The sequence below is a fragment of the Grammomys surdaster genome, unplaced genomic scaffold, assembly GCF_004785775.1.
Source record: "Grammomys surdaster isolate TR1022 unplaced genomic scaffold, NIH_TR_1.0 191, whole genome shotgun sequence".
Lineage (NCBI taxonomy): Eukaryota > Metazoa > Chordata > Mammalia > Rodentia > Muridae > Grammomys > Grammomys surdaster.
In genome coordinates this window covers 16,779,214-16,806,435 of record NW_021604636.1, presented here as the reverse complement: position 1 = coordinate 16,806,435, position 27,222 = coordinate 16,779,214, and the positions used below count along the sequence as shown (strand labels likewise).

The 27,222-nt window shown below is 38.0% G+C and overlaps 1 protein-coding gene across 4 annotated transcripts in view; it reads left to right on the top strand.

The window, feature by feature from the left end:
* Mbd5 (methyl-CpG binding domain protein 5) overlaps window positions 1-23,270 on the top strand; it is a 370,386-nt gene extending 347,116 nt beyond the window's left edge. For 3 of the 4 annotated variants that reach the window (XM_028769176.1, XM_028769174.1, XM_028769175.1), the window contains 3 exons: window positions 12,034-12,107; window positions 19,893-19,968; window positions 22,662-23,263. In XM_028769176.1, the coding sequence (XP_028625009.1) occupies window positions 12,034-12,107; window positions 19,893-19,968; window positions 22,662-22,733 (222 nt within the window). In that variant the 3' untranslated portion in view covers window positions 22,734-23,263. Of the gene's footprint in view, window positions 1-12,033; window positions 12,108-19,892; window positions 19,969-22,661 lie in introns of all 4 variants that reach the window. The other variant, XM_028769177.1, reaches the window with a different exon arrangement.
* Window positions 23,271-27,222: the final 3,952 nt, after the last annotated feature.

Sequence of the window (27,222 nt, the reverse complement as noted above, 5' to 3'; positions counted from 1 at the left end):
GAAGCATCCCTGCATCTCTGGAATGAAGCCTTCTTGATTATGGTGAAAGACCTTTTGGATGTGTTGTTGGATTTGGTTTGTTAGTATTTTATTGAGTATTTTTACATCTGTGTTCATAAGGGAAATTTATTTTCTTTCTTTGTTGTCTTTGTTTGGGTATCAGGGTAACTGTGGTCTCATAAAATGAATTGGGTAATATTCCTTCTGTTTTAGTTTATGGGATAATTTGAGAATAATTTGAAAGTCTTGTAGAATTCTGTGCTAAACCATTTGGCCCTGAGCTTTTCTTAGTTGGGAAACTTTTAATAACTGCTTTTATTTCACTAGGGGATATAGGTGTGTTTAATTTACTTATTTCATCTTGATTTAACTTTGATAAGTAGTGCCTATCAAAAAATTATACATTTCTTTTAGACTTTCCAATTTGGTGGAGTGCAGATTTTTAATGATCCTTTGAATTTCTGTGGTGTCTATTGTTACATTTCCATTTCTGATTTTATTAATTTGGAGATTCTCTCTCTGCCTCTTAGTTAATTTGAATAAGAGTTTGTTGATCTTACTGATTTTCTCAAAACGTCAACTGTTTCATTGGCTCTTTGAATTGCTCTCTTTATTTCTATTTTATTGATTTTCAGCTCTGAGTTTGGTTATTTCTTGCCACCTACTCCTTTTGGGTGTGACTTCTCTTTATTCTTTGAGGTGTGCTGTTGAACAGCTTTTTTTTTTTTTAATGTAGGCATAGTGCTATGAACTTGCCTCTTAGAACTGCTTTGTTGTGTTCCATAAGTTTGAGTATGATGTGTACTCATTTTCACTGAATTCTAAAAAGTCTTTAATTTCATTCTTTATTTCTGTCTTGATCCATTTATCATTCAGTAGAGAACTGTTCAGTTTCCATGAGTTTGTAAGCTTTCTGCCTTTCTTGTTGTTGATATGCAGCTTAATCTAGGCATCTAGGATTGGAATGATTAAAATAGTTCTGGGTGGTGATATCTGGTTTAGTCTCTTTTGGGTAAGTGCTTTGTTCCTTAGTTTCTGCTTCCTCCCTGGACTGTGGCGGGTACCTGGGGCTTAGATCTGGAGGAACATAAGGAGAGTGTGGATTCCCTGGCAGTCTACCTGTTGCCCTGCCAGAAGCTGCACTGTGTTAGCAGAGAGTAATTAGTAGATCCTCTGTGGGATCCACAGGAGATAGGTGGGGGGTGCAGCTGGTATTCTATTATAGAGTTTGGGATGAGACTGGATGGGGAGGGTGGTTGGATTTGGAAGGGAGGAGGAAATGGTGAAGGGGTTCACTTGACTTACCTGGCCTGCTAGGCAGGTATAGTCCCAGTGAATGCCTGCTGGTGTTGGAGTTTGGGATTATGGAATAAATTGGGAGAAGGAAGGTTGGAGGAGAAGGGCTTTGTGATTCATTGAGGGTGGGATCAGAGAGTAAAGGGAGACCATACAGATTTTCTGCTGCAAAACTGGGCATGAGTCTTGTTACATTGGATCTGGAGGAGCAAAAAGCACAATTATTTTTTCTTTTCCTTGCTTCCTTCCTTCCTTCCTTCCTTCCTTCCTTCTTTATGATTTTAAGATTTTATTTTATGTTTAATCAGTGGTCTTGCCTGCATGTGTGTATCTGTACCACAGAAATATCTGGTGCCCACAGAGGTCAAAACAAGGCACTGTATTCCCTGGAACTGGAGTTGCAAATGGTTTTCAGCAACCACATGGGTGTTTCAAATTCTACAAGTGCAGCAAATGCCCTTAACTTCTCAGCCATTTCTCCAGCCCCAACTTTTACTGTATAAAGTATATTTTCTTTAGTTTGGTTACCAGTTGGTTTGAATATGACTTTTCCAAACATTTTGGTTGACTCTACCCTCTGCCTCATTATTTCCTCTGTGCACCCCCATTACCTTCCTGCAACTTGTCTGTCTATAGTATTCTCTCTTCTATTTCCATATTCTTAGCTTTCCCTTCACCCTCCCTTATACACGCCTCTTTCAATAGCTTCTTTCTAGCTTCCTGGCTTCTGCAGTCACTCCAAGTGAAACATGCAAATTTAGAGATTGGAAAATTAAGATCCACAAGTGAAGAACATGTGACATTTGTTTTCCTGGGCTCACTCAACATAAGTTTTTCACGCTCCATCCATTTACTTTCCGGTTTCTTAACCACCGAGCCATCTCTCCAGCTACTTTCCCCTTTCTTAAGTTTATTTTTCTTTATGGCTAAGTAAAATTCCATTGTGCACATGTACCTCATTTCAATATCCATTCATTAGTTGATGGACATATACGCTGATCTGATTTCCTAGTTATTTGTAATTAGAATAACACCCAATAGGGATGAGCAAGAAATTTTTTTTTCACTGTCACTAAATAAGGGCTCCTTTTTCACTACAGCCTTGAAAATATTTGCTATCATTTCTTAATGGTAGCCATCTTTAGTGAGGCAGAGACTGAAAATGAATTGAATATGCATTTCCTCTTTCTAATCATGTTGAACAACTGTTTACATAATTAACCATCCATATTTCTTTTGAAAAGTCTCTTTTCAGATACATTAGTCCATTTTTTTTTAATTTAGGTCACTTATGTTCTGTTTTTTTTTTATTTTCTGCGTTTAAAGGCCTATATGTTAATACTATTTTAGATAAATAGGTGTCATCTGCCATTTTTGATCATGTATGAACTAGCCTTAAAAGGTTATTACTCACTAATAATCAAAGCATAAAATTCTTATTGTTCATGAATAAATCTTTTCACTGTTTCCAGTGCTATCCCTTTGTTCTTCATATTTCACTGGGCTTTTATGTGTATTCTGAACCTTAAAGAAAGACTTTTCAACAGAAGGGCTCAAAAAAAAATGTTTCTTTTCCATGAAATATTTATTGTAAAACAAGTAGGAAGACACCTGTTAATTACCAGAAAAAAAAACTTCTACAAAAAGTATCAGTGTGTTGGGAGTTCCCTCTTTGATTCACACTTTGACTTTTTCTACATGTATTTGCAGTGATAGTGATACAGATGGCTCTCTGGTTGGTTGCTAAAGAGACCAACCCATTCTTATTATAAATCTTAATCATTTGGGGGCGACATGGTTTCTGTTTTTCAGTTCAGCTTCATAGCATACACAGATTTTTGAGAGTATGGTACATAACCAAAAGATGGCTGTTTCTATGTTCCAGGGATATGAACTTAAAGTTGCACATGGGAACCCACTCTGGGTGGTGTGCCCTCCTGCAATGTTTTAGCACTTTATTAAAAGAATGTTCTTTGTGTACTTGATTACACATGGTCGCTAATCTGTAGTCTGTAGTACTATGATCCTGTGTCCAACATGTTCCTTATGAATTTACTTTTCCTTCTCTATCTTTCTAACCACTGTTGGAAATGAATCTTTTTCTACATAGCCACAGTCTTTGGGCTACATTTTGGCTAGCATTATGGCAAAGGCAATCAATGTTCTGCTGGTACCAGAATCTTCTTAGAAATGAAGCAGAATCATATTGGAAGTAATAAGAAAGATAAAATCCAGACCAACAAAGTCAGTCCCTAATCCAAATTTGAAAGATAATAAGAATGAAGAACTAGACCAGTCCAAAGATGTGAATATCAAGAAAAATATTAAACTGACCGAAAAGCTAGGTAAGGCTATAAACTTCAACTGTGGTGACCTTTTGTTCCCTTAAGCAAGATTAAACTAGAATCAGAGGTTTGTCCCTCCACAGACTGATAACTAAGGTTAATGTAGATGGCAGTCCCCAAGCTTGAGAGACTTCTATCTAGACAGCAACAAATGGAGTCTAAATTCTCAGGCGACTCTAACCCATACTTCTGTGACACATTTTCCTAGAAATTCAAGTTTTCCTCAAGCTTTTATTCTGTTTATATATGGTGGCATGATAAGGTACTTGATATCACATTGGAGGATTTACTTTTTCTTAGTAATTCTGTAACACTTAAAAATTCTTAAAACCCAGTAGAATGGAAATGGCTGCCAAAGTGCTGTTCAGAGTGTCACTGGATAGGATGGTGCTGATGAGAGTCACTGGATAGGATGGTGCTGATGAGAGTCACTGGATAGGATGATGCTGATGAGAGTCACTGGATAGGATGGTGCTGATGAGAGTCACTGGATAGGATGGTGCTGATGAGAGTCACTGGATAGGATGGTGCTGATGAGAGTCACTGGGTAGGATGGTGCTGATGAGAGTCACTGGAAAGGATGGTGGTACTAAGTGTCACTGAATAGGATGGTGGTGATTGGCTGGTTGGCACACTGAAAATGCCAGGATTTATAGAGAAGTTTCTCATCTGCTCTGTGCTGGGGAATTATTTTTATCCTTCTAATCACAAATAAATCAACTTTTAATACCAAATAGTTATTATTTATCACTAATTTCAGTTATTTCCAAAGTACTGAAATAGTATTCTGACTGGTATCTTCAATGTTTCTATTTAATAATTTTATAGCAGCTAATGGATACTTTGTATTTGTATATTACTTCAGATCTGCATTTCCAGACTTTACCTAGCACTGCATATTGCCTGTACTGTTACTTATTTAATATTTTTCTTTTTTATGTATTTATTTATTTTGTCAACAAATACTAGTTGTGCATTCATATACTAAACTTTAGGCCACCTTGAAAGTTTAAATAACTTCTTTATTCTTCAGATGTACTATGTGAGTATTTTTAAATATGAATTGATATAAATATGTAACAATTAAAATGTTGAAAGATTTATATACTACTATAAATAACATCACATACGTTAGTAGCATTTTGGGAAAGAATACGTTGGTGTTTGTGAAGCAGCTTTATATTAACGTTTGTTTTAGATCTGAGTAACTGATTACAATGTATATCTTTATCCCCACTTTACAGAGGAAGCTCAGAGGTGAGGCATAGGACTCACAGGCTATTCAGGCAAATTCAAACCTTGGCCTTCTAACTCTACACATAGTATTCTTCATTAGCCCAGAACCCCAAGACATGCTAGAAATAAAATGAGATGCTTGAAGACAGATGTCTCATCTCAGTTATGAAATCTGTAATATGGATGGTACTCCACCATTATCCACAGACTAAAGGAAAGAGACATACAAATTTAGAGGAGAGTTTGATAATCATGTCAGTTTAGCAAAATAATAGTGGTAAATTCACCCTAAGGCCTGGATTCTTAACCAGATGTACAGAACAAGGCATGTGTTCCGTTCTCTGTGGCAGTTCTTAAATCCTATTAGAAAGCATTTGGTCGTTGGGCAGTGGCAGCGCACGCCTTTAATCCCAGCACTTGCAGGCAGAAGCAGGCGAATTTCTGAGTTCAAGGCCAGCCTGGTCTACAGAGTGAGTTCCAAGACAGCCAGGGATACACAGAGAAACCCAGTCTCGGAAAACAAAACAACCAAAAAAAAGGTGTTTGGTCACCCCCATAGCATTCATGCCACTGTTGCCATGGATATTCTTGACCCGCTCATCATTATCACATCTCACAGGATGCACAGCTAGGTAAGATTGTTAATGACTTTCTCACCCTGAAGCCTATACAGCGCCTTATGGTAATACAAAAAAATTAGTCAAGGAAGAAAGCTTCCTGTTTACTACCAACTTGATTTCTCCATGTCCTGTGACCAAAATGTATATCATCTTCAGCAACTATTGAGTTTTTGGTGGGCAACCAAGAACCATGCAACATCCTATAATGTTTTAGGGATCTCCAGGGCACACCTGACCAACAACTGGAAAAGAAGTATCCAATACTTGGCAAAAGCTTTTTGTTTGGCAATCTATGGCTTCTAGAAGGAGCATTTTCCCATTAGTAGAGTAACCCCAATTAAATGCTTTTCTTATAAAATAGTAGGCTTTCATGGATTCTTTTTTCAGACAACCTTAGTGTATCGTGTAGCTTAAACAAAAAAATGATCCACACTAATTCCAGCTATGTACTGGCATCGGGCAGTCTCTTTCACTCCCATGGCTAGTCCTAAGCAGCCATCTTGCCCTGGTTCCTCTGGCCAGACAAAACCCGCTCCCAAGTAGCTCTCTCGGTCTGCAAGCTGCTAAGGTGACAGAACCAGTCTTTCTTGAAATGCCTGGAGCTGTCATTCAGCTCCTCCTAGCTCCATGAAATGAAAGCACTAGAGATGTATACCAGCCAGATTTATAATGGTAAATCTCCAACCCCAGAATGCCCACACAAAGAACACTAAACTCAATTGGTATGAATCTAGCCGCCCACCTAGATTGGGCAGATGTACCCTACACTACTATATTGCCCACCTATAAAATCCCTAGCTACTTGAGGCTCTTCCAGGCCACGTGTGTCAGCTCCATCTTCATTGCCTTCTCCCTCCATCTTGTCTCCCCCTGTCCTCCATTCCATCTGACCCTTCTCTTCTCCCCTTCTCTTCCTGTTCTGCCCGGAAGATCCCGTCTCCATATCTTCGCCCAGTGACTGGCTTCCTGTCGTCTTTATCAGCCAATCAAAATACTAGGGTAAATTCCCCCTACACCTTAGTGTTGTTTATCTATCTCCTACTCCCTACTTTGTTTTATACTCCCATTCCTCTCTATTTAAACCTCACTTCCAATCTCCCCCTTTAATTCTTCATGTAACCTATGTTCTACTATCCTTTATCCTTAAAGTCTTTCTTTCGCCTTCCCATTAATTATCCCTTTCTAGTTTTCCATGTTCTGTTCCAACTTAAACACAAATCAAAAGATTCAAGGTTAAGGTCCACATATGAATGAAAACATGCATCATTTGTCTACCTGGGTCTGGGTTACCTCAATATAATGTTTTCTAGTTCCTTCCATTTACCTGCAAATCTCATGATTTCTGTTTTCTTTACAACTGAATAAAATTTCATTGTATGCAGGAATCACATTTTTATTATCTGTGCATCGAATGGTAGTCATCTACACTGCTTCCATGTCCTAACTATTGTGAATAGAGCTGCTGTGGACATGGAGGAACATGAGTCTTTGTAGTTGTACATTTCTTTGCATGTATGCTCAGCTATGGAACGTTTATCACGCTAGAGGCAATAGGACCTAGGAAGATGGAGCTGATCAATGAGGCAGACTGCAGTCTCATGCAGTATCCATCTTTATTCAGAGCATCAGACAATTTATAATCTGAGGATTAAGAGGAGTCACATAAGTAAATTGTACAGTTACAAAGGCAGACCACACATGGTGGTCAAGTCACATGGGATGGGTAAGCCACATGGGACAAAAATTGTGTTTTTCAATAGAGGGACATGAATAACAACAGTTGAAGTTGGAGTTGTCTCACAAGTACTCAGAATTCTCCTTACACAACTCCATTCTTGGACTATGCTGCAACAATGGTATAGCTAAGACACATAGTCAACCTGTTTCTAATTTTCTGAAGAACTGCCACACTATTTCAATAGTGGCTGTACCAAATTGTACTCCCAACAAAAATGAATGAAAGTTTCTGATTCCCCAAATCCTTGAGTACATTTGTTGTCTTTTACTTTCTTAATCTTAGCCATTCTGACTAGAGTACGATGAAATCTCAAAGTAGTTTTAATTTACATTTCCATGATAGTTGAGGATCATAAACAATTAAAATTTTTTACTCAAATCATTTGTATTTTATCTTCTAAGAATTCCATTCATTTCCATAGCCCACAGTAATTGAGTTACTTGTTTTTCTGGTATTTAGTTCTTTGCATACTCTAGGTACTAATCCTCTGTCAGATATATAGCTGGTAAATAATGTTTTCCCATTTTATAGGATGCCTCTTCAGTTTATTATCAGTTTCCTTTGCATTTCATGAAGTGTTATTTGTTGTTGGTCCTTGTCTTAGCCACTATTATTACCATTACCATTACTGTAAGAAAGAAACACCATGACCAGGGTAACTTACAAAAGCAAGCATTTAATTTGGCTTACAGTTTCATGGGACTAGGTTCCATGACACTGGAGCAAAAGAACAGCTTACAGCTCACATTTTGATCCACATCCACAAGGCAGAGAGAGCACTTGGAGTTTCAGGAGTCTTTTGAAACCTCAAATCCAACCTATAGTGACACACCTCCAACAAGGCCACGCCTTCCCAAATCCTTTCCAGTTTGACCAACCAGGGATAAAGCATTCAAATAGAAGAGCCAAAAATCATTCAAACCACTGTAATCCTATTCCTTAGTGACCAAAGTCCTATCCAGAGTGTCCTTACCTGAGCCTATATCCTGAGATGTACTCCCTACTCTTGCTTCTAGAAGTTTTAGAGTTTTAGTTTCAACATTGAATTTTTTGATGCATTGTAGTTGATCTGTGTGTGCAAGAAGAATAAAATTTCATTCTTTTACATGTAAGTATCCAGTTTTCCCAAACCATTCATTAAAGATGCTGTCTTTCCTCCAGTGTATTTTTTTTTTTTTGGTCATCTTTGTCAAACTTCAGATGGTTATATGTGCTTGGAATTGATTCAGGGTATCCCAACTGAGTGCATTGATTAGTGTGTTTTACACCAGTGTCATGCTGTGTTTGTTACTGTAGTTCTCAGGAATGGGAATATCTCCTCAGAGTTTTGGGGCATTTTGTTTTGTTTTGTTTTTGTTTAGAAATATTTTGGATATCCAGGATTCTTTGTTCTTCCATGCAGATTTTTAGATTTATTCAATTTCTGTAAAAACTTTCATTGGATATTTGATGGGAATTGCTTCTTATACATGTTAAATGTGCATGAAGAGTAATGACAGCCATTGCTAGTAGCCACATTTATTAGAGTGAGACTTTGAGATTATGACCAAAGATAAAATGAGAAAGTCATCTACCAGTTTTTCACTAAACTAGAAATTAAATAGTTTATGGAAGACCTGACTTGTAAGTATACAAAAATCTAAAATCATAATTATATATAAATCATTAAGTATCTTCAAATAACTTCTTCAGTGTAAGTTTTATAAAAGATATTTTGTGTTTAATATTTTAATGTTATATTTATATGCTTGATTTTCCTGTTTTTCATAACTAATTTATAAAATCTTATTAAATCATTAAGTATGATTTCCATTTGATTAGAATTTGAATATATTTTGTTCTCTCTGATGCCATTTTTAGGAGTATTTTTTTGTTGTTGTTGTTGGTTTGGTTTTTTGAGTTAGGAGTATTTTTAAAGAATTTCTTAAAATCTTTCAAATATTCCACTGTTTTCCCAGAAACAATATACAGTGTGTGTGTGTGTGTGTGTGTGTGTGTGTGTGTGTGTGTGTGTCTGTACACATAGGAAATAAACATTTTCCTGAGGATAATTATAGTTTGATCACAGAAATGCACAGTGGTATGTACCTTCCTTTTGTTTAGTTTCAGAAACCACTACCATTACTCCTCCCTCAAGGCCACTGAACTATCTATCAACAATGTAGCTCAGTGTGACTGTATCTTAGAGCTTCAGAAGCAGATTTAAACCAAGAAACTATGGTAGGTAAATAAATTCAAAAAATTAAAGACCATTGGGAAATCATCCAGGCATTTAAAAAACTGAATAAGGCACAGTGGATAAAGGTGCTTGCTCTCAAGCCCAGGAACATGAGTTCACTCCCTGCAACCAACATGGCGGAAGAAGAGAAGTAACTGCTGCACGTTGTCCTCTGACCTCTGTGGGCTGATCATCAGCACACGCGTGCACACACATAAGTGCTAATAACACAAAAAGAGTTAACTGAAATAAATTTGGGCATGTTAATAAATATCAGTAAAGTTTTTTTATTTTGAATAATTTAGCCTAGCTTTATGTAATATATATATATTCATGTATATTTATGTATACATGTACTTTTTAATGTAGATTTCTTAACAAAATTATAATTTAATACTAAATTTAACATGGTAGAAAGAGGATGAATATTCTGGAGTCAGAACTATTCCATTTTGGCCATATTGTTTAAACTCATTGCTCTCATATGCAAAATAAAATCAGTTTGCAAGATTACCATAGTAAATGATAAAGTAGTTTCTTCTACATAAAATGCACTAGATATTTTTACTGTCCCTTATTTCTTACTCAATTAAAATTATAAATTGAGAACTTAGAAAACATTTCAGCCTAACCAGTTTTTAAAATTAAAGCCAACAGGCTAATCTTTGCATCTTCTGTTTCAATGTGAACTGGAATTCTGTGCCTCATCACACTTCTGAGGTCTCTGTCTACTGTGAGGTTGAACAGATCTTTCTGTGCAGCAGGGTTTCCCTCCTACTGGCAGGAACTTCATTTTAAAATGTGGAGTTAGGCATGAGCTGTACTAGGAGACAACTGTATGATCCTTTCATGAACATGAACATAAAATAGATAGAACCTTACTTAACCATGAAATGTGAAACTGTACTAGAAGCCTTCTGTGTTTCAGAGATATGAATATATATTCAGCTCATGTGAGCTTTTCTGGTCAGTAGGACACATCTCTTTATGATGTGTGGCAGGAACAAAGATGTCTTTTGTGTTGCCCATATTGGATCAGATATCCCCAGCAAACTTGGTTTCTTTGAGACAGTGTACAGAACTACACAAATGAATACCTTTGTGTCACTTGACTCAACAGTCAGAAGTGTCTGCACTCAGTCATGAAAGTAATGCACCTTGTTATTCTTACTGTGTACGAGTTTGAAGAGGAGGCCACAGGGAAATTATTTATAAGTGACATTCAGGAGTGCCATTAAAATTTAAAGACAAAAGCTAATTTCTTTACTTATAAGTATTTATTTTCTTATCCATGAAGCTTTCCCCAAAATCTGAATTTTTAAGTAAGAGTGGCTTAGTAGTGAGGAGCATACAGATAAGGGATAGCTTGATTTAAAACAAATAGCAAAATATTCCCAAAAGCATTTTGATGCATGTACATTTTCTTTGCTTTTTGGTTTTTTTTTTTTGGGGGGGGGGGGAGGAGTGGCGAAAACTCTGTACATCCCCCATGCATGTGAATACCCAGCCCCACTGGATAGCCAAGTTCTATGGAGGAAGCCAGCTTCATAGATTTGCAGTGAGGGCAGGACAGAAGAAGAGACAAGTCCACAAAGTATTAGCCCCTCCTTCTTAAAATAACAAGGATCCTTCTTGGAGGTTTGGTTTGGTTTGGTTTGGTTTGGTTTGGTTTGGTTTGGTTTGGTTTGGTTTGGTTTGGTTTGGTTTTTGGCCTCTGGGGAACCTAATGCATTCTGCATAATAGTTACTTTTAACTAGGCTATGTACAGTGTATCCTTTCATTAGTTACTTTTAACTAGACTATGTACAATGTGGCCTTTTATTCTAATGATCACAAAACAGAGGTGATATAGGTATTACTGGCCTTTTGCACAGGGAAATTGAGATAGAAAACATGTCTGGAAGTGGAGAGTTAGCTCATCCATTAAGAGCGCTTATACTTCTAGGGGACCCGAGTTCAGTTCCCAGAACCCACATGGTGGCTCACAACCATCTCAAACGCCATTTCAAGGAACTCCGATGCCCTCTTCTGATATCCACAGGCCCCAGGCATGTACGAGGTGCACATACCTACATCCAAGCAGAACACTCTAAAATAAAATAAAACTTTAAAAAGAAGATCTAAATGTTTTGTTCATATTAAGAAATGAGGAGTTCAGATCCCAGTTCCAGCCTATTGCCTCCAAACCCCATCCCCTTCCCGGAGCACCACTCTTCTCTTTTCCCTGTGAGTTGTGAAGATGCAGCCTCTGAGAGCATAAGGCATGGAGAGAGTGAGCCAGGATTTGTGACTAAATGATGGTACATCATGAAAGTTACTTAAATTCCAGGTTTTGTTCCCAAAACATTATTTTCAAAAGACGTCAGTGTCAAAGCCAAACTTTCATTTCCACTGATGCTTCAATGTCAAGTCCCAGAATCAGCTTGTGATTGAGCAAGGATAGTACATTTGTTGGGGAGCAGGGAGGGGGCTCCTTTCCCCGGTACCACAATTGCTGTCCAGCAAGAAAGTAGAGTAAAAAGAATATTCAACAATTATAGGTCTGGGTAATGTGGTTTGGTCTTCGTACCTTCACTCAGGTGGAGCCGGAGAAGTTGAAGACCCTCACAGAAGGTTTAGAAGCCTACAGCCGAGTCCGGAAAAGGAGCAGAAAGTAAGCGCTTTGGTTTTCCGTTCTCTCTTTCCTTCAGAGACTGTCAAGTCTCAACGATTTGTTTCACAGTAATATTCTTTGATATTTATCATCAGAAGACTTTAACACACACCAAACATACTGTTGCAGAAAAACATTTTCCATGTAATTTGTCCATATGGCATGTAGGATTTCCTCCTTCACCCATACTGTCCTGCCCCCATCTTCACCTCTTTGTAGGATGGGGGGCAGGGGGCGGGGCCTGGGTGGAGCATGCAGTTACACACGTGTAACAACGCTAGCAGATTACCTACCCACCGGTCAAGGCGATGCTAGTGATGTCGGCTGTTCTTTCGCCACAGTTATGGACTGGAATTATAATTTCTCTTTGAAATCTAACATGAAATTAAACTTTGAACCATTATTATTCAAGTCTTTCTGGATTGATATTTGAAGAGTAAAATATACAGATATGAAGGTAATAATATAAAGCAGTTTATGATAAGGTAGTTTATGAATTGTTACTATTATTTCATATGAAGGTAGAGAAACAAGTGTAGTTCTGCATTTGTATACAGAGGATAATTTTAAACCATGTCACTGGCAACCCCATTTAGTTCCCCATTTTCAAACAACCAAATATTATATAGCAGGGCTGGCAAGATGGTCCTTGCTATTGAACCTGGTGACCAGAGCTGGAAATCCTGGACCCACAGACTGGAAGAAGAAAACCAGCTCCTGCAAGTTATACTCTGATCTCTAAGTGTACACCATGGTGTGGGCGAACTGTGCATGTAAACACACACAACTGGGTGTTTTTTTTCTAAAAAGAATTACACACTAATCTTTGTTCATTTGTAAAATGTTCCTTACACACATCTTAAGGCATAGGCTTAATCTTTGCTGGTTTTGTTTTGATATTTTATTGTATTTTTTATTTATTTTATATTATGTGATGCTACAGATAGAACTCAAGAGTGTTGCAAGTTCATGAGTGTTCTCCCACTTACCAGCCCCACTCACCATCCTCTTAAACATACCAGCCTCACTTACATGGTTGATAGGAGACCTTAAAATTCCTAGGGCCCTCTACACTAAAGTGGCACTTCCCCTGCCAAGTTTGGGTATAGGACAGGACCAGTAAGATTAACACAGGTACAAACAGAAAGGGATAGTGTGAAATACTGATGTCACACGTGTAGTGAGTCAATGTTGAATTCTCAGTGGTGCCCCTGCTTTTGCTGTAAAAGACTCCAAATGCTTCTGCCAGGGAAGCACACTAGGTATTTGGGTTATTTGCAAGATGTATTTGCTAACACAGAAGTGATACTTACAAACACTGCTTTGAGATGAACTGGATCTCTCCCGCTGCACCAAATTTTCAGGTAGGCCTGAAAATTTTCTAAAAGGTGATACATAACACAATTTTAAATTGTTTCTTTAGAGCCAGTCTACTGTTTGTGGTGAGTTGATATGGGTCTATATTAAGCACTGTTCTTTATCATAAGAAATCATAGAATTTAGCATACAGATTAGAGCAACACAAAGCAGAAGTAATAAGATGCAGCCTTACTGATTATGCTACTGTCTAACTACACTGGCCACTCGTGTACATCACAGCAGTGTTTTGCATTTTACACTGCTGTTGTTTTCTTTTGTATTATTCTCCCAATCACAAAAGAATCCATAATTACCGAGCCCATTTGCAGAGGAGGACACTTAGACCCAAATATCTTGACTAATTAGTTCAAAGTTAAATAACTGGTAAATGATGTTGAACCAAATCTCCTATTTATTCACTTATTTATTCCCAATTTTAATCTGTCCCTAATTTAGAAAAAAAAATGTGCTACCCACAGTGTTATTGTCCTTAGAGACAGATCCCAAAACACACAATTAAAATGTGAAAATAACAAGGAAAGCAATATATGTAAGTATATATGGAAAATGTAGAGAAGCTACAGTGACCTCAGCAAAGATGGTTCTAGAGCTGATCATCCTGACATGCACCTTTAGTCCTAGCACTCAGGAGGCAGAGACAGGTGAATCCTTGTGAGTTGAAGGCCAGGGCTGGTCTGCATGGTGAGTTCCAGGTCAGCCAGAGCAAGGTAGAAAGATCCTAATTCAAAACAAGAACAAATGGTTCCTAGAGGTGACACCAAAGCCAAAACCTTACACAGTACCAAAGTATGGTGGGGTGGGCAGTACTTAGAAGGGGTCCATATTGAATTTAGGGAAGCATCAGACAGAAAATTCCAAGAGATAGAACCAGAAGTCTAAGCAGGAGCCAGTATATTGTCGTTTTATTTGAAGTATCCAGACCTAGAAGGTGGTCAGATTTTTCACCTTGATATGAATGTGTAAGAGGAGGAATCTTAGGGAAACAGTCTCAGTAGTAGATGGTCTAGGAGCTCATGCCAGGAGATGAGGAAGTGTAAGAACCCAAACAATAATGAGAATGGAGGGGAAGAAATGTGATCAGGAAATATTTAGGAGACAAAATAAAGAAACCACGCTAATGATCAGAATAGGAAGGAAAGCAATCACAGACCTGGGCTTCCATAGTGAGGACAGGGTAGAAACATTGACTGACAGATATATGTTGCATCTGTGGGGTGGATGACAGACAGGTCTGAAACTGGAAGAATGGTATTTAATATGTAAAAATGTTCCACTCACACAGAGTTATCTGACCAGCTTGGAGATTAGTGCACTAAGAATTGAATGCTGGGAAAGCAAGACATTTAACAAAATGAAAAAGATGGAGCAAAATACTAGGGAAAAGAAGAGGCAGGGGGAGGGGGAAGGCAGTAAAAGACTAAAGATGGCCATGGTGGTTTAGGAATGTAATCCAGCATTCTGAGAAGTTGAAGCAGGAAGTTCAGTGTAAGTTCAAGACCATCTCAGGCCACAGAGTGAGAAACTGTCTCAAAAAGAGACAGAGCACAAAGACTGAAACAATGAACAGAGATATAATAAAGAATGAGTCTTCTCCATTGGCTTGGGCAGTTGGAGGCCATTGTGACCAAGGCAAGGCTGCTTTTCTAAAGCTTTTAGATGCATTATTATTTTCAATTACCAGGGGATCTAAGCTTTCCATGTGTACAAATTCTTTTAGTTACCTGATATAAAACTGGAAAATGGTAAATGATCAAAATGAGCCAGATATATTTTCACTTTAAAACTTAGAAAGGTCACCACACTTGAGTCATAGAACATGTGAAATCAAACTGGTAACAGTTTGGAAGCTTCATCCCCTACTGGACAGCTTTCACGGTGCTATACAGAAGATGCTATGTAGGCTACTAGGAAAAGAAATAATCAACTCTCTTGCCCAGCTGTGAACCCACCAGGCTCCAAGAATGCCCAGCCGGGAGGTTCAAATCCACTAGTGCAATAGTGGCATGGGTTTAGGGAGTAACCAAGCGCTTTTTAAAATTACATTTAAGGCTTGATCTATAAGACATAATTTGTGCCTGATACTACAGCAGTTCACGGCAGGCTAGGTCACAGGCCCTGACCAACTACTGCTCTTACTCTGCTAAATGGACATAGTAATAAACTGCCCCTAAGATCTTTATATGGACAGATTAGTACATCTCTCAACCCTCATCAGAGAAACTTTTTTGGTGGATGGTGATGAGTATAGAGACCCACAACTGATCAACATGTAAAAAGTAAGAAGTGTTCAATTCTAGATAAGACGCTTGTATCACACCTTTCTCAAACCAAGGTTTGAGAATCATCTCAGAAGAGGGAGTGACAGAAAGAATGTAAGAGCCAGAGGAAGTGAGTATCTGCAGAGAAGCAGGCCAGTCGGCATTCCAGCATGGGCAGGAGAGGGACTCGTGAAATTCTGTCCCAGATGAAGAGCTATGGGCAACAGACAGCTGTGGAAGTCGCAGCAGCAGCAGCAGCAGCAGCAGCAGCAGCACGTGAAGCTGGGAGGGAAAAGTGATAGGAGGAGGAGAAATAGCAGGAGTTGCGGATTTTACGAAAATGAATCCAAACATTAGAACTCCCAAACATTAAAAAAGAATAAATTCAACTTAGCTTTTTAAAAATTGTATTGTTTTTATACTGCTTTATAGATTAAATTTTCAGAGCACAGACTTCTTGACTTTCCATTCTTATCCAAATTTGTTGTGATCTACCCGAAATGAGTCACAGTCTTACAAAGTGCTATGTAGTCTCTCAGCTCACACTTATATCTACAGTCATTCATAGGTTTTACCTGCCTTTTTCCTTTGTACTTAGTGAAGATATAGATCGTATGTGGCAATATAGTCAAAGGGCACGAGAAGTAGCAATTATCTCCATTAATAACTAGAAATGTGATTATATGAATGTCTATTGCTTAATCAATTAGGGCTTAGGGTGTCCATTAGTAAAAATGTTTATTATTAATTGTCAGCGGGAAGTAGAAAATACTAGCAGAGACTCCACGGGGGGCCTCTCAAGACTGGAAAACCAAATTTTGACTAATTGTTTCCTTTATGAACTCATGGAGCTTTCTCTTCCCCTCTTGAGCTCACGTGTCCCTGGCAGGAATACTGTGGAAACCGTTGTGTAGATGCGACAGCTGGAAAAATGTCTTTGCATCTTGGCTCTCGTGATGTCCTCAAATAATGACATGTTCCACATCTGTGCATTCTCTCTCGAAAAACAGTCATTTCTCCATCTAGTACCTGTTTAAAGTTTACTCTAAGTGCAGCACTGTGCTATTTAGTCTAAATTAACTTTAATTTTTTTAGAGGAGGGCTCATGAACATGCGATGGCAGATGTGCGGTCAGAAGACAGCTTGTGGGAGTTGGTTCTCTTCTGTTCCCACATTGGTTTTAGAAGTCAAACCCAGGTGATCAGGCTTTGATAACAAGTACCTTTACACACTGAACCACTTCACTGGCCCATATTGATGTATTTTTACAAATATTGTTTTTAATAACTGGGTAGACAATGAAATCCTAATGTCCTAATGTATTCAATAAGCAATGTTATTAAGTCATTTTTGTACTTTGGTCATGTTACTGTGTTCTTCATAGGAAAATATTATGACTCTTACCTTGGAAAGTTATTTATTGTTAAATATATATTTTTTGAATTACATACTGAAAAAGGGTTTCACCCTTTCACCTAAAAATTTTATGAAGTATTATATTCACACAATTGTCATAATACCTACTTCAGGAGATTGCTCTGAAGATTAAATGAGACAACACATAAAGATCTAACACAATTCTTGGCAAATACAAGCCTTTCAATAAATAGTAAGTACTTTTGCTCTTAAAATTCAAGAGAGAGCTAGCAAAGCAGCTCTGTGGCTTTGTAAAGATGCTTTCTGAGTTCAACCCTGGGTTCCATGTGGTTGGAGAACCAACTCCCATAACCAGTCTTTTAATTTCAACACCAAGACTTGTACACTCTCACACATAAATAAATAAATAAATAAATAAATAAATAAATAAATAAACATATATATGTATATATATTTACATGGCTTGTACACTCAAATAAATATTTATAAATAAGCATATATATTTATATATAAATACATGGTTTGTATACTCATACATAAATATAAATATATACTTATATATGTATTTTAAAAGATTCAAGGGAAGAGAGCAAGATTCCTTGATGAGTTTTTTTAATGAAATGTTTTATCTTCTTTTTAGCTGTATAGAACTTTTTAGGTATAGTTCATTTTAATCCATAATATGTTATAATCAAAATACATAAAAAATGAAATATCTTTGAAACTTAAATGAATATGGGGACTGGAGAAATAGTTAAGAACACTGGCTCCTCTTCCAGAGGACTGAGGCACAGTTTTTAGCGTCTACACAGGAGCTAACAACCATCTATAAATCCAGTCCCAGGGGATCCAACACTTTATTTTGGCCTCTGTGGTTACTAGGCATGTACATGGTGTACAAACATACTTATAAACAAGAAACTCATACACATAAGTATATTTTTTTTAATTTTTGAAAAAATTAAATGCCCATTTCTCAGTCCAAAAGACAGATTAACGATAAACCTATTGAATGCACTGCAGGAAGTGTGATATTATTGGTCAATTTCCCCATGGATGATTTTATCAGGATTCTCACCATAGCCAAACATAGTTAGTTCCAGGTCGGCATTGGCAAGACCCTGTCTCAGAATAATATTAATAATGATGGTGGTGGTGGTGGTGAAGATGATGATGGTGGTGAAGATGATATAGGAGTGGGGAAAGATGAATTCTGTATCGTGACAGGCTTTTATATGTATAAGCACATAAAGCAATTCTGTCCATGGTATATCACATACAACATGAGCTAGGGAGGCATATGGGAGTGAGTGTGACTGAGAATAGCGAACAAGTAGAAATACCAGATTTATCTTTTTGATTAAAAAAATACTTAATAAGAACATATAATTTATTAACAACCCATTCTGGAGAGTGGGTATGTTGGGATTATTTTGTTCCCTGAACTTGTCTGCATTTTTTATTTTTTTTTAATTAGTGGAGACAGACAGACAGACAGACAGACAGAGATAGGCCAGATCATTAAGAGTAGCAAAATGCTGGAGAGCATTGTTGGCAGTGTCCTTATAACTGGTTCAGGTTAGTAGGTTGACCTTTCCTTCCAGTTGAACTGACTTAAATGCACATTTGTTTTAACAGGATATAGGACAATTTATGTTCAGGTTGGACAAAACCACTTAGCAAATACATGGAGCCTTCATAGTGTGTTTAGAAGTGTAATACTCAAAGGTAGATAACTAAGTACCTCCGAAGCTCAGGAAAAACAAAATATAAGCATTGTCAGGTTGTTGTGTGTAGAGGATAAAGCCTAGGTAGGGAACACTGTGGTAAGTGGAAAGACTTCATCTGAAGGCATTCCACTGAAGTTAAAGTGTGTTTTCTCCCCTAGCTGCAAATTTCCAATCTCCATGCGGATTTATCCAGAGATAGGACTTAACTCTTGGGAAGCCATGGTAATTGATAGCCTGCTATAGGAGTTTGCTTCAGCTGCGTTCCTATCAGTTGTCCTGATGGGATGAATGCCAGTAGATTGCCTGCATATTCAGAAGATTGAGGAGTAAGATTTATATATGTAAATGAGGAGAAATAAGGTAGGGTAGGCAAAGACTGTATAGCCACAGAGAATTGCCTGACTATAGTAACAGGCACAACAGCTTCATCAATATCGTTTTTTAAAAAAATGGCACGTATGGCATATCATTCTCAGAATGCTGAGCGAAGAGCACTAGTCAGAGGCATCTGAGACAATCATTGTGTGTCTGTTGAAAGGATCATGTCATTTCGGTTTAAGGGAAACTGGCAAAACGAGCCTCTGAGCCCCAGGTATAACAAGGTAATAAGCCTAACCCATGCACCAAAATTTTAGCTTTCTTTTTGCTCAATTCTACTTAGCTGAGATGATCCAAAAAGGGCGAAGGGAGCTCCCTAGTGGCCAGAGCTTGCAGTTCAGCCCCTAGCCACAGCCTGTTTCCTGGTAGGAAGCACAGGTTTGGCGACCACAGAGCTCCTGAACCTGTCTTTATCAAAATGCAGAAGAAACACACAATGGAGCGGGCTTCCTGTGTTAACCTCAGCGGCTGTGGTACTTTAATCATTAGCGTTCAGTGCTGGGAACCCCAGAGTGATGCTTTATCGCCTGAACTCCCCAAATGTGAATCTAGATGGACTTTCTCTGGTAGAATTGATATTTTTGTCTTCTGATTAGAGAATTAAATTGAGACTTTTGTTTCTTTAATTTGTTAATTTGGCATGTTGTTTTTATTAATTCCAGAAGTGGAAAGCTAAATAACCATTTAGAAGCTGCTATTCACGAGGCCATGAGCGAGCTGGACAAAATGTCTGGGAGTGTAAGTTAATTTATTTTTTCCATTATACTAGTTTCTTTGAAAATAAATTGCATTAACACTTTTTTTGTTAAAATCTCTTAAACATTGTGAAGCAACTCTCATAGCAATCACTAAACTGCCAGGCAAGCAAAAAGCCAGTGGCAGAACAGCATTCAAGGAGAGGGAGCCTGTATTAGCTATGGATTGTTTTTCTGAGATAAGTAACTTTTATTTCTTAAAAAGGTTCATTAAGTGTCAGCAGCAATATAGTGAGGTCCCAACCCCAGCTTTCTGCATTTGGCTGCAAGTAGCAGTGACCATCACTGTAACCAAAATATTCAACAATGCAACCTCACTCCATTCATTTAAAAAAAAAAATTCGGTCCAAAAAAAAAAGTTTGGTCAATCTCGAGGGTATATTAACTTCCTATTTCCTTCTGCTACCTTAAAATTAAAATGTTTTGTGCAAATTTCTGTTACTACTAACTGTAAATCCTGTGACTAAGGAAGAGATGTGCTTTCTCTTCACCTTTTTGTTGAACTATGCGTCCAGTAGTTTGAGATGAGAAGTATAAAGCTTTCTCTCCATCACACACAGACTCAAACACATAAATATAATTTTAGTAATCTCTTTAAAGGAAGAATTATTTCAGGATGTGTAGGAATGACAAGTCATTTACTTAGGTCATCTGATACTAACAACCCATCCAATGGCTGCCTAACGATGGGTAACAGTTAGTGGGCCTCAAGATGTTGTCATTGGTGTGGGTCATAGAAATGTGTTCATGTAACCTACAGTTGAATGACACTGAGTTTCCTGGTAAACCTGTAGATCTAGACCAATGGCCATCAACTCAACATCCTCTAGAACCAGGTGTATAGTATCTGTCAATAGAGAGGATCAGGAATGAGAGCAACATCGATTCTAGGTCATGCCTCACTTGATTCTGGTGCCTGCTGAGGATGGTGCTACTCCACTCAACCACTTCCAGGCCTAGATCCCTTCTCTGTGGAGTGCCCACCGCCCCTTGAGAACTCGATGTGCTCCTGTTCATATAACCTTTGCATCCTGCTTAATACTAACGAGAAGGCATGAAGAAATGTCAGCATAGTTCCTATGAGCCCAGATGGCCTCAAATCAAGTAGGTTAGGAAATGCATTAAACCATTTACCTTCCCAAGAAAAAGATAAGAATGGGTTGGCCTTCATTTCATTAATGTCTGCCTCTGGACATTTGGCGTTTCTGGCCACTAGGCATTGGCACCTAACGAAGCAATCTTGGAATGTAGTCTTCAAAAGTACTTTCTCCTTCACAGTCAGCAGTTGAGCCATGTGGGAAGGGGTGTTGGAGTTGCCTCAACTCTCTTGAGAACCAAAAACTAAAATTTCTCATGTTTACAATGGTTTCAAAGATATTAAAGCACTTGCACACACACACACACACACACACACACACACACACACACACAAAATAATAAACATTAAAAACACTGTAGAGCTAGTGAAACAAGTTTCAGGCCACAGTAGATCCACAAATTACTAAATTGCTGTTGTGGATAAAGACTCTTTCCTCAATTACATAACTCCTCGTTTCTGAATTTTAGTTTTGCTTGTTTTAAAAAGTATGTGTGGAAAGAGTCTGGAGAAAGGCAGGCTGGGAAATTTAGAGCATTATCTTTAAGCTTTAAATACTATTTGTAAAAAGAATTTTACCTTAGACTAAAGACAAACAACATTTGGTGTTGTCTAACTTTATTTTAATTGGCTCATTGTTGGTAATTGAATCGAGGGCATCATGTATATTTGGCAAGCACTTACAGTTAGCCTCCAACCTCTAAACATTATATTCTAAACACACAATTAAACCAACTGATTGTTTTCCTAACTCTAAGTCCTGTGACATCATGTTCATAGGTTAAAAATCATCTGTGATAGAAGAATTTAGACCATGGGAATTGGTAAATTCTACAGTGCATTTGTTTCCAAATGCTAGCTGTTTAACATTTACTTTGGACACGGCTTTAGGTCTACTCTGCCTTCTGGATTTTACTTCATTCTCTGACATCAGTAGCCATGTTACAACTTGGGAGATCTGATTATTTGCCTCCTGCTCCTCAAAATGTATCTGGTACCATTCAACCCTTTCTCAACGTGACACACAGGATTAAATGTCTCTAGTTCCTTTATTAGTATATACCAGTGCATTCTATTAATTACTCTTCCCAGTTTACACAAGCTCAGACCTGCTGGTGAATGGCAGTGATGTTCTATTGTCCATGCTGATTCTTCTCATGGACAAACATACTTGGACAGAGCTACATGTGTAGCTGTTCTGATCTCTGACACTTTGTAGCAGTTATAAAACAAGTAGTGTTATGAAAAGAACAAACAAATACTTAGTATTGTTTTCCTGGCTCTCCAGGACACAGTGAGATTGCTGATGCAGGGATCTCTGCCTGGCAGTTCCTGGCTCTTATGTGCTCCACTGTTCAGTGGAGTCTTCTAGGTGGTGCTCTATTAGCTTTTACTGTTTCCCATCCCATGTTGAGACAGTGTACATACAAACTGAGGTCTTCATGAAGTTTTAAAGTGTCCCAGGATATAGTGGCTGAAAGTGAAGCAGACTGTTTTCTGCCCTACTTCTTTGTTAGAAGTCATATGGTGTTTGCAATTTCAATCTTCCTGTTATTTTTTTCCCACCTTCTTATTTCCAGGTTCACCAAATCCCACAGGGTGACAGGCAAATGAGGCCTCCCAAACCCAAGAGGAGGAAGATCTCCAGATAACAGAGACTGTTCCACTGACACACAGTGTTTATCAAAGGAGCATGCACAAACACACCTTTATGTAGGTATTCGTGCGGCAACTGTTAGATCAGTCTGTAAACTATGGCAGATAGCTACCACCACCACAGGCCTAAAGGGAACAGCGATGGAGGCGACCGTTGATCAGGAAGGAAAATGAATGTCAAAAACAAAACAGAACAATCAAAATCCCTGTATGAACAAAGCGGTAAATGGTCAAATGATCGCAGTGAAACGTTTTCTATTGTACTAAAATTGTGATTATAAGAAATAGTCCAAATGTTTCTGAAGAATTTTCAGTGTTGTATATAGAAAATACAGAATTTCATGGCGATATTAGAAATGTAAATATTGTACAATATTGTCATGTACAAGCATACTTAATGCACACTTTATCTTTTATTGTACAAAGAAATAGTGTACAAAAATCTTTGGTTTCTATGGAGTACACCTACCAGAGACTACCAGTGTAAAGTGATAAATAAAAATACAACCTAAATGCTTTTCTATGATAATGTAGAAGATGCTGGTTTTGTATTTAATGGCAGAGAAAAGGCATGGTGGTGTAATACACATGTCATGGCATCCACTGCACACCACTGAGTATTCATTTATAATGTCTCTTTAGACAGCCCAGAAACACTAGACTGAGCTTTGGGGGTCTAGGAAGCCTCCAAATTTCTGAAGAGAGAAATGCTTGGGGGGCCTAAGTCAAGAATTCACAATCTCAACTATTTGTTGCATTGTTACTTTTTTATAGTTTTATACATTTATATAATGAGTTTGAGTCACTTCTGCTCCTCCACTCCTTCTTTAGCTCCCTGATCTTGCCAGTAAGTGTTCTCTTACTGTGATGTGTTCCTGTGCCTGACCTACTGAGGTTGATTAGAGCTCCTTGCATGTGTAGGAGTGGGAGATGTATTTATTGACACAAGGGCAACTTGTCTCTGGCTACACCAGGAGGTAAAATGAGGAGGCTACCCAGCAATCATTAACTGCTAACAGTCCCTCAGGTGGAGTGGGGAACATGGGCCCTTCCACCATCCACAGGGAATCAGTGATATGTTCAGTCCTGTGTGGGTCTTGTGCAGATAGCCACAGCTGCAGTGCTCTCATGGGTGAGATGGTCGTGACACATCCAGACCACACTGCCCTATCCTCTGGACTTACGGTCTCTCCACCTCCTTTCCCATCTCGGAAAGGTGACATGGCTGTCCCATTCAGAGCATTTTAAAAACAGAATAGGTTTTATAGAATTTAAAAAAAGAAAACTTAGATGAACTGTTTTACTCAATCATTTATTTAGTAAGTCTTTGATGGCCACCTGTTGACCGCTTTCTATCAGTGATGCTCAGAATCAAAGGATTTCTTTTTTTTTTTTTTGTATACAATATCTGACAAAGTAAAACTTGGTAAAGCTTTTCACATCTGCACGTGGAGGCAGAAGCTGTACTTTGAAACCATCTACAGACATAAGGAGTGGAAACATAAGTCAAACCACATTTTGTCTCATTCATCAGTACCACTTTACCCGGAAGTGAAAGCAAAATCACGAGCAGTGGTAATTTTTGTTAGTATTATGTAACATATCAGATTTATTTTATTTAAAGAATTATTTATATCATTCACAGATTATTTTTATATGTACATATATATTAATGTGGCCAAAATATGTGGGTTGAGTCTTATTAAGCAAATTATTTATGTTACATTAAATAAGAGAAATGTGAAATAAATGTAGAAAATTACTACATTACAAATATACAAACCTAAAACTGTGCAAGGTAATGAACAATAACCATGGTGTCCTATGGTGGCATGAGCAAAATTTCAGACCCCCTCAGTTAGAGATTGTCAGAAGAAAGGATCTATTAATCTCTCTTTCTTGGAACCAGCCTCCACCCAAAACCCCAGAGAGCACTGGCTGTCCTCCAGTTCTGCACTCAGCTGCTGGGAGAAGTCCCCTACCAGGCTCTGGACTCCAAGATGCTATTCCTTTCTAACATTCATTCTCCTAAACTCCATAGTCCCATCAGGTAATGGCACTCCAGGCACCCAGAACAAAGGAAACAAAACTCAGAATGCACATGATACACACGCCCACACCACCCAGGTTCTTTCTTCTTCTTCTTTTTTTTAATACAAGGTCTCTTTATGTAGCTCTGGCTATCCTGGAACTTGCTATGTAGACCAGGCTGGCCTGGAATACACAGAGATCCTCCTGCCTCTGCCTTCCAAGTTGCTGGGATTAAAGGCATGTGCCACCACATCTGTCCTTACCAAGCTCCCTTTTGATATTGAAGTTCTGAGGTTTCCCCTCAGATATTTCTGTGTCTTTCTGTCTGTTCCGTCCTCACCTTAACCCTTATCTGCAAGGCTGATGGAGTGCAGACAGCTGCATCAGTACTTCCTTCCGTGGTATGTTCATTTTGTCCTCGGGGAAGGGGGGATAGGTATCAAGAGGGAGAGTCTCAAAACTGCCTAGGCCTTCATAGAGTCACAGGAAATAACCTTTTGTGCCATGTAATAGATGCGTGTTTCTTACAAGTTGATGTAGTTGGTCTCTTTAAGCCACTATTGGTTTTTGGTTTTTGTTTTTGTGGGTTTTTTTTCCTTTTGCATCAGCCTGCTTCATCCTGTTTGTGTCCATAGCTGTGTATTCTCAGATAGACATGTTTGTATGCCCGGTGGGTCTGCATGTGTTACATGTTGCCGTACAAAAGGCAAGGCAGCCTTTGTCCTTCATCTTTACACTAACTTGGCCACACCTTTGTGTATTTCCATTCGAACCATGATATACTTTGCATCAGGAAACCATGTAAATCTATTTCTGTCATGACCTCATGGTTGCTCATGGCTTTGCTATGGGTCCAGAATGTGGTAGAGCCTGACCACATGGGGCTTTCTCCTTCCTAGGCCACTTGCATGGTTTCATGTAAGCAGGGAATATAAATACTGTCAGGATTTTAGGTCATGCAAAGCTGTAACACTTTTTAAAACATTATCTCTACCTTACAATTAACAAAATTGCTCACTCACACTTCCTTTTTTTCCATAGAGCCGTTTCCTTGGTTGTATTGAAGCCAAATTATTTTAAAATGAAAACTAGCCCTTTTATGTTATTAAAATTTTTATTTCCTAAAATAACCCTTTTTTAAAGAAAAAAAAGTAACATTGGGAAAGAATGAATTTTTTTTTCCTTTACAGAACATAGTGGTCCTAACTACCAAAGGAAATGTAATTCATTTCCTGCCCCCTCACGGTTCTGGGAAGCACACAGAATAAACCACACATCTAAGTAGCTTCAACAGATTATTTTAAATGAGGAAAACTTAACTAAGAAAGCCTTGTGTGATTTGTTCTGTAGCATTACAGGCAGCCCAGGACTTGTTTTTTAACAATCTGTTTAAAGGAACATTTTTGGAACACACTTTTGAGATACACTTTGAATGGAAATACTTGAAGACATTCATCTCATATACTACCGTGAGCCATGTTTAGTCATTTATGAAGACTCCGACTCGGAATTCTGTTTTGTCTGTCTTTAAAGTAAATGTGGCATTCTCACTTTGTAACAGTGCAGCAGTGTAGGAGGAGCTAAGGCTGACAGTTCTCCTTCTACAAGGTTCTGTAAGATTCTCAGACCACATGAGTTGCTTTTTCACTTAGGATGATAATAATATGTTGTTAATCGTGATATCCTTCCATGCAGAGTGTAGTCTTCACTTGAATGTCACAAGCAATTTCCATTAGGATTTAAGGTCTGGTAAGATGCTTGGGAAGTTGGTAGCATTATTCTTTCTGAAAAGAAGGCCAAGGTTCTAAATCTCCACTAGTATCTATTCCCTTTGACGATTTGCCCAAGCGATATAATGCAAGACTCAAGTTATGACCAGAAGACAACGATCCATAGCTGGAATGCTGTTAGTTGATCTTTTTCTTTGATTCACTCCATCATATTTTCATTAGCCAAAGATATTAGAACATTAGCAACTCATCTGTGTAAACAACCCAAAAGTGAGAATACAGTCAGTGAGCCAAGAAACCAGTGAACAGTAGAATCATGGGAAATCCTGCTAACAATTGGGGAGTAATGACAAAAGTATTCTCTTTAAATATAAAAGCTAATTTGTATCTACTGTAAATTTGTATGATCAGTCTTATCTGCCTTTATACACACTGTGTGTGTACCTCAATGACCTTTTATAAACCTGAAAAAGTGGTTGATTTAATAATTTGTTATGTAAATACAAAGTTGTCTATAAATTGGAAAATTTGATGCCATATGGCTTCATAATATACAAATGTTTTTTGTAACATTATGCCTTCATGAATTAAGTATAAATACATTGGGCTATTTGTATAGAAGAGTAGTAGTTTGCATCTCACTCAAAGGGATATTTTTATCTAGATGGTTATACCATTAGAAAAAGAAAATGACCTGAAACTTTTCAATGTGAAAACCAACTAT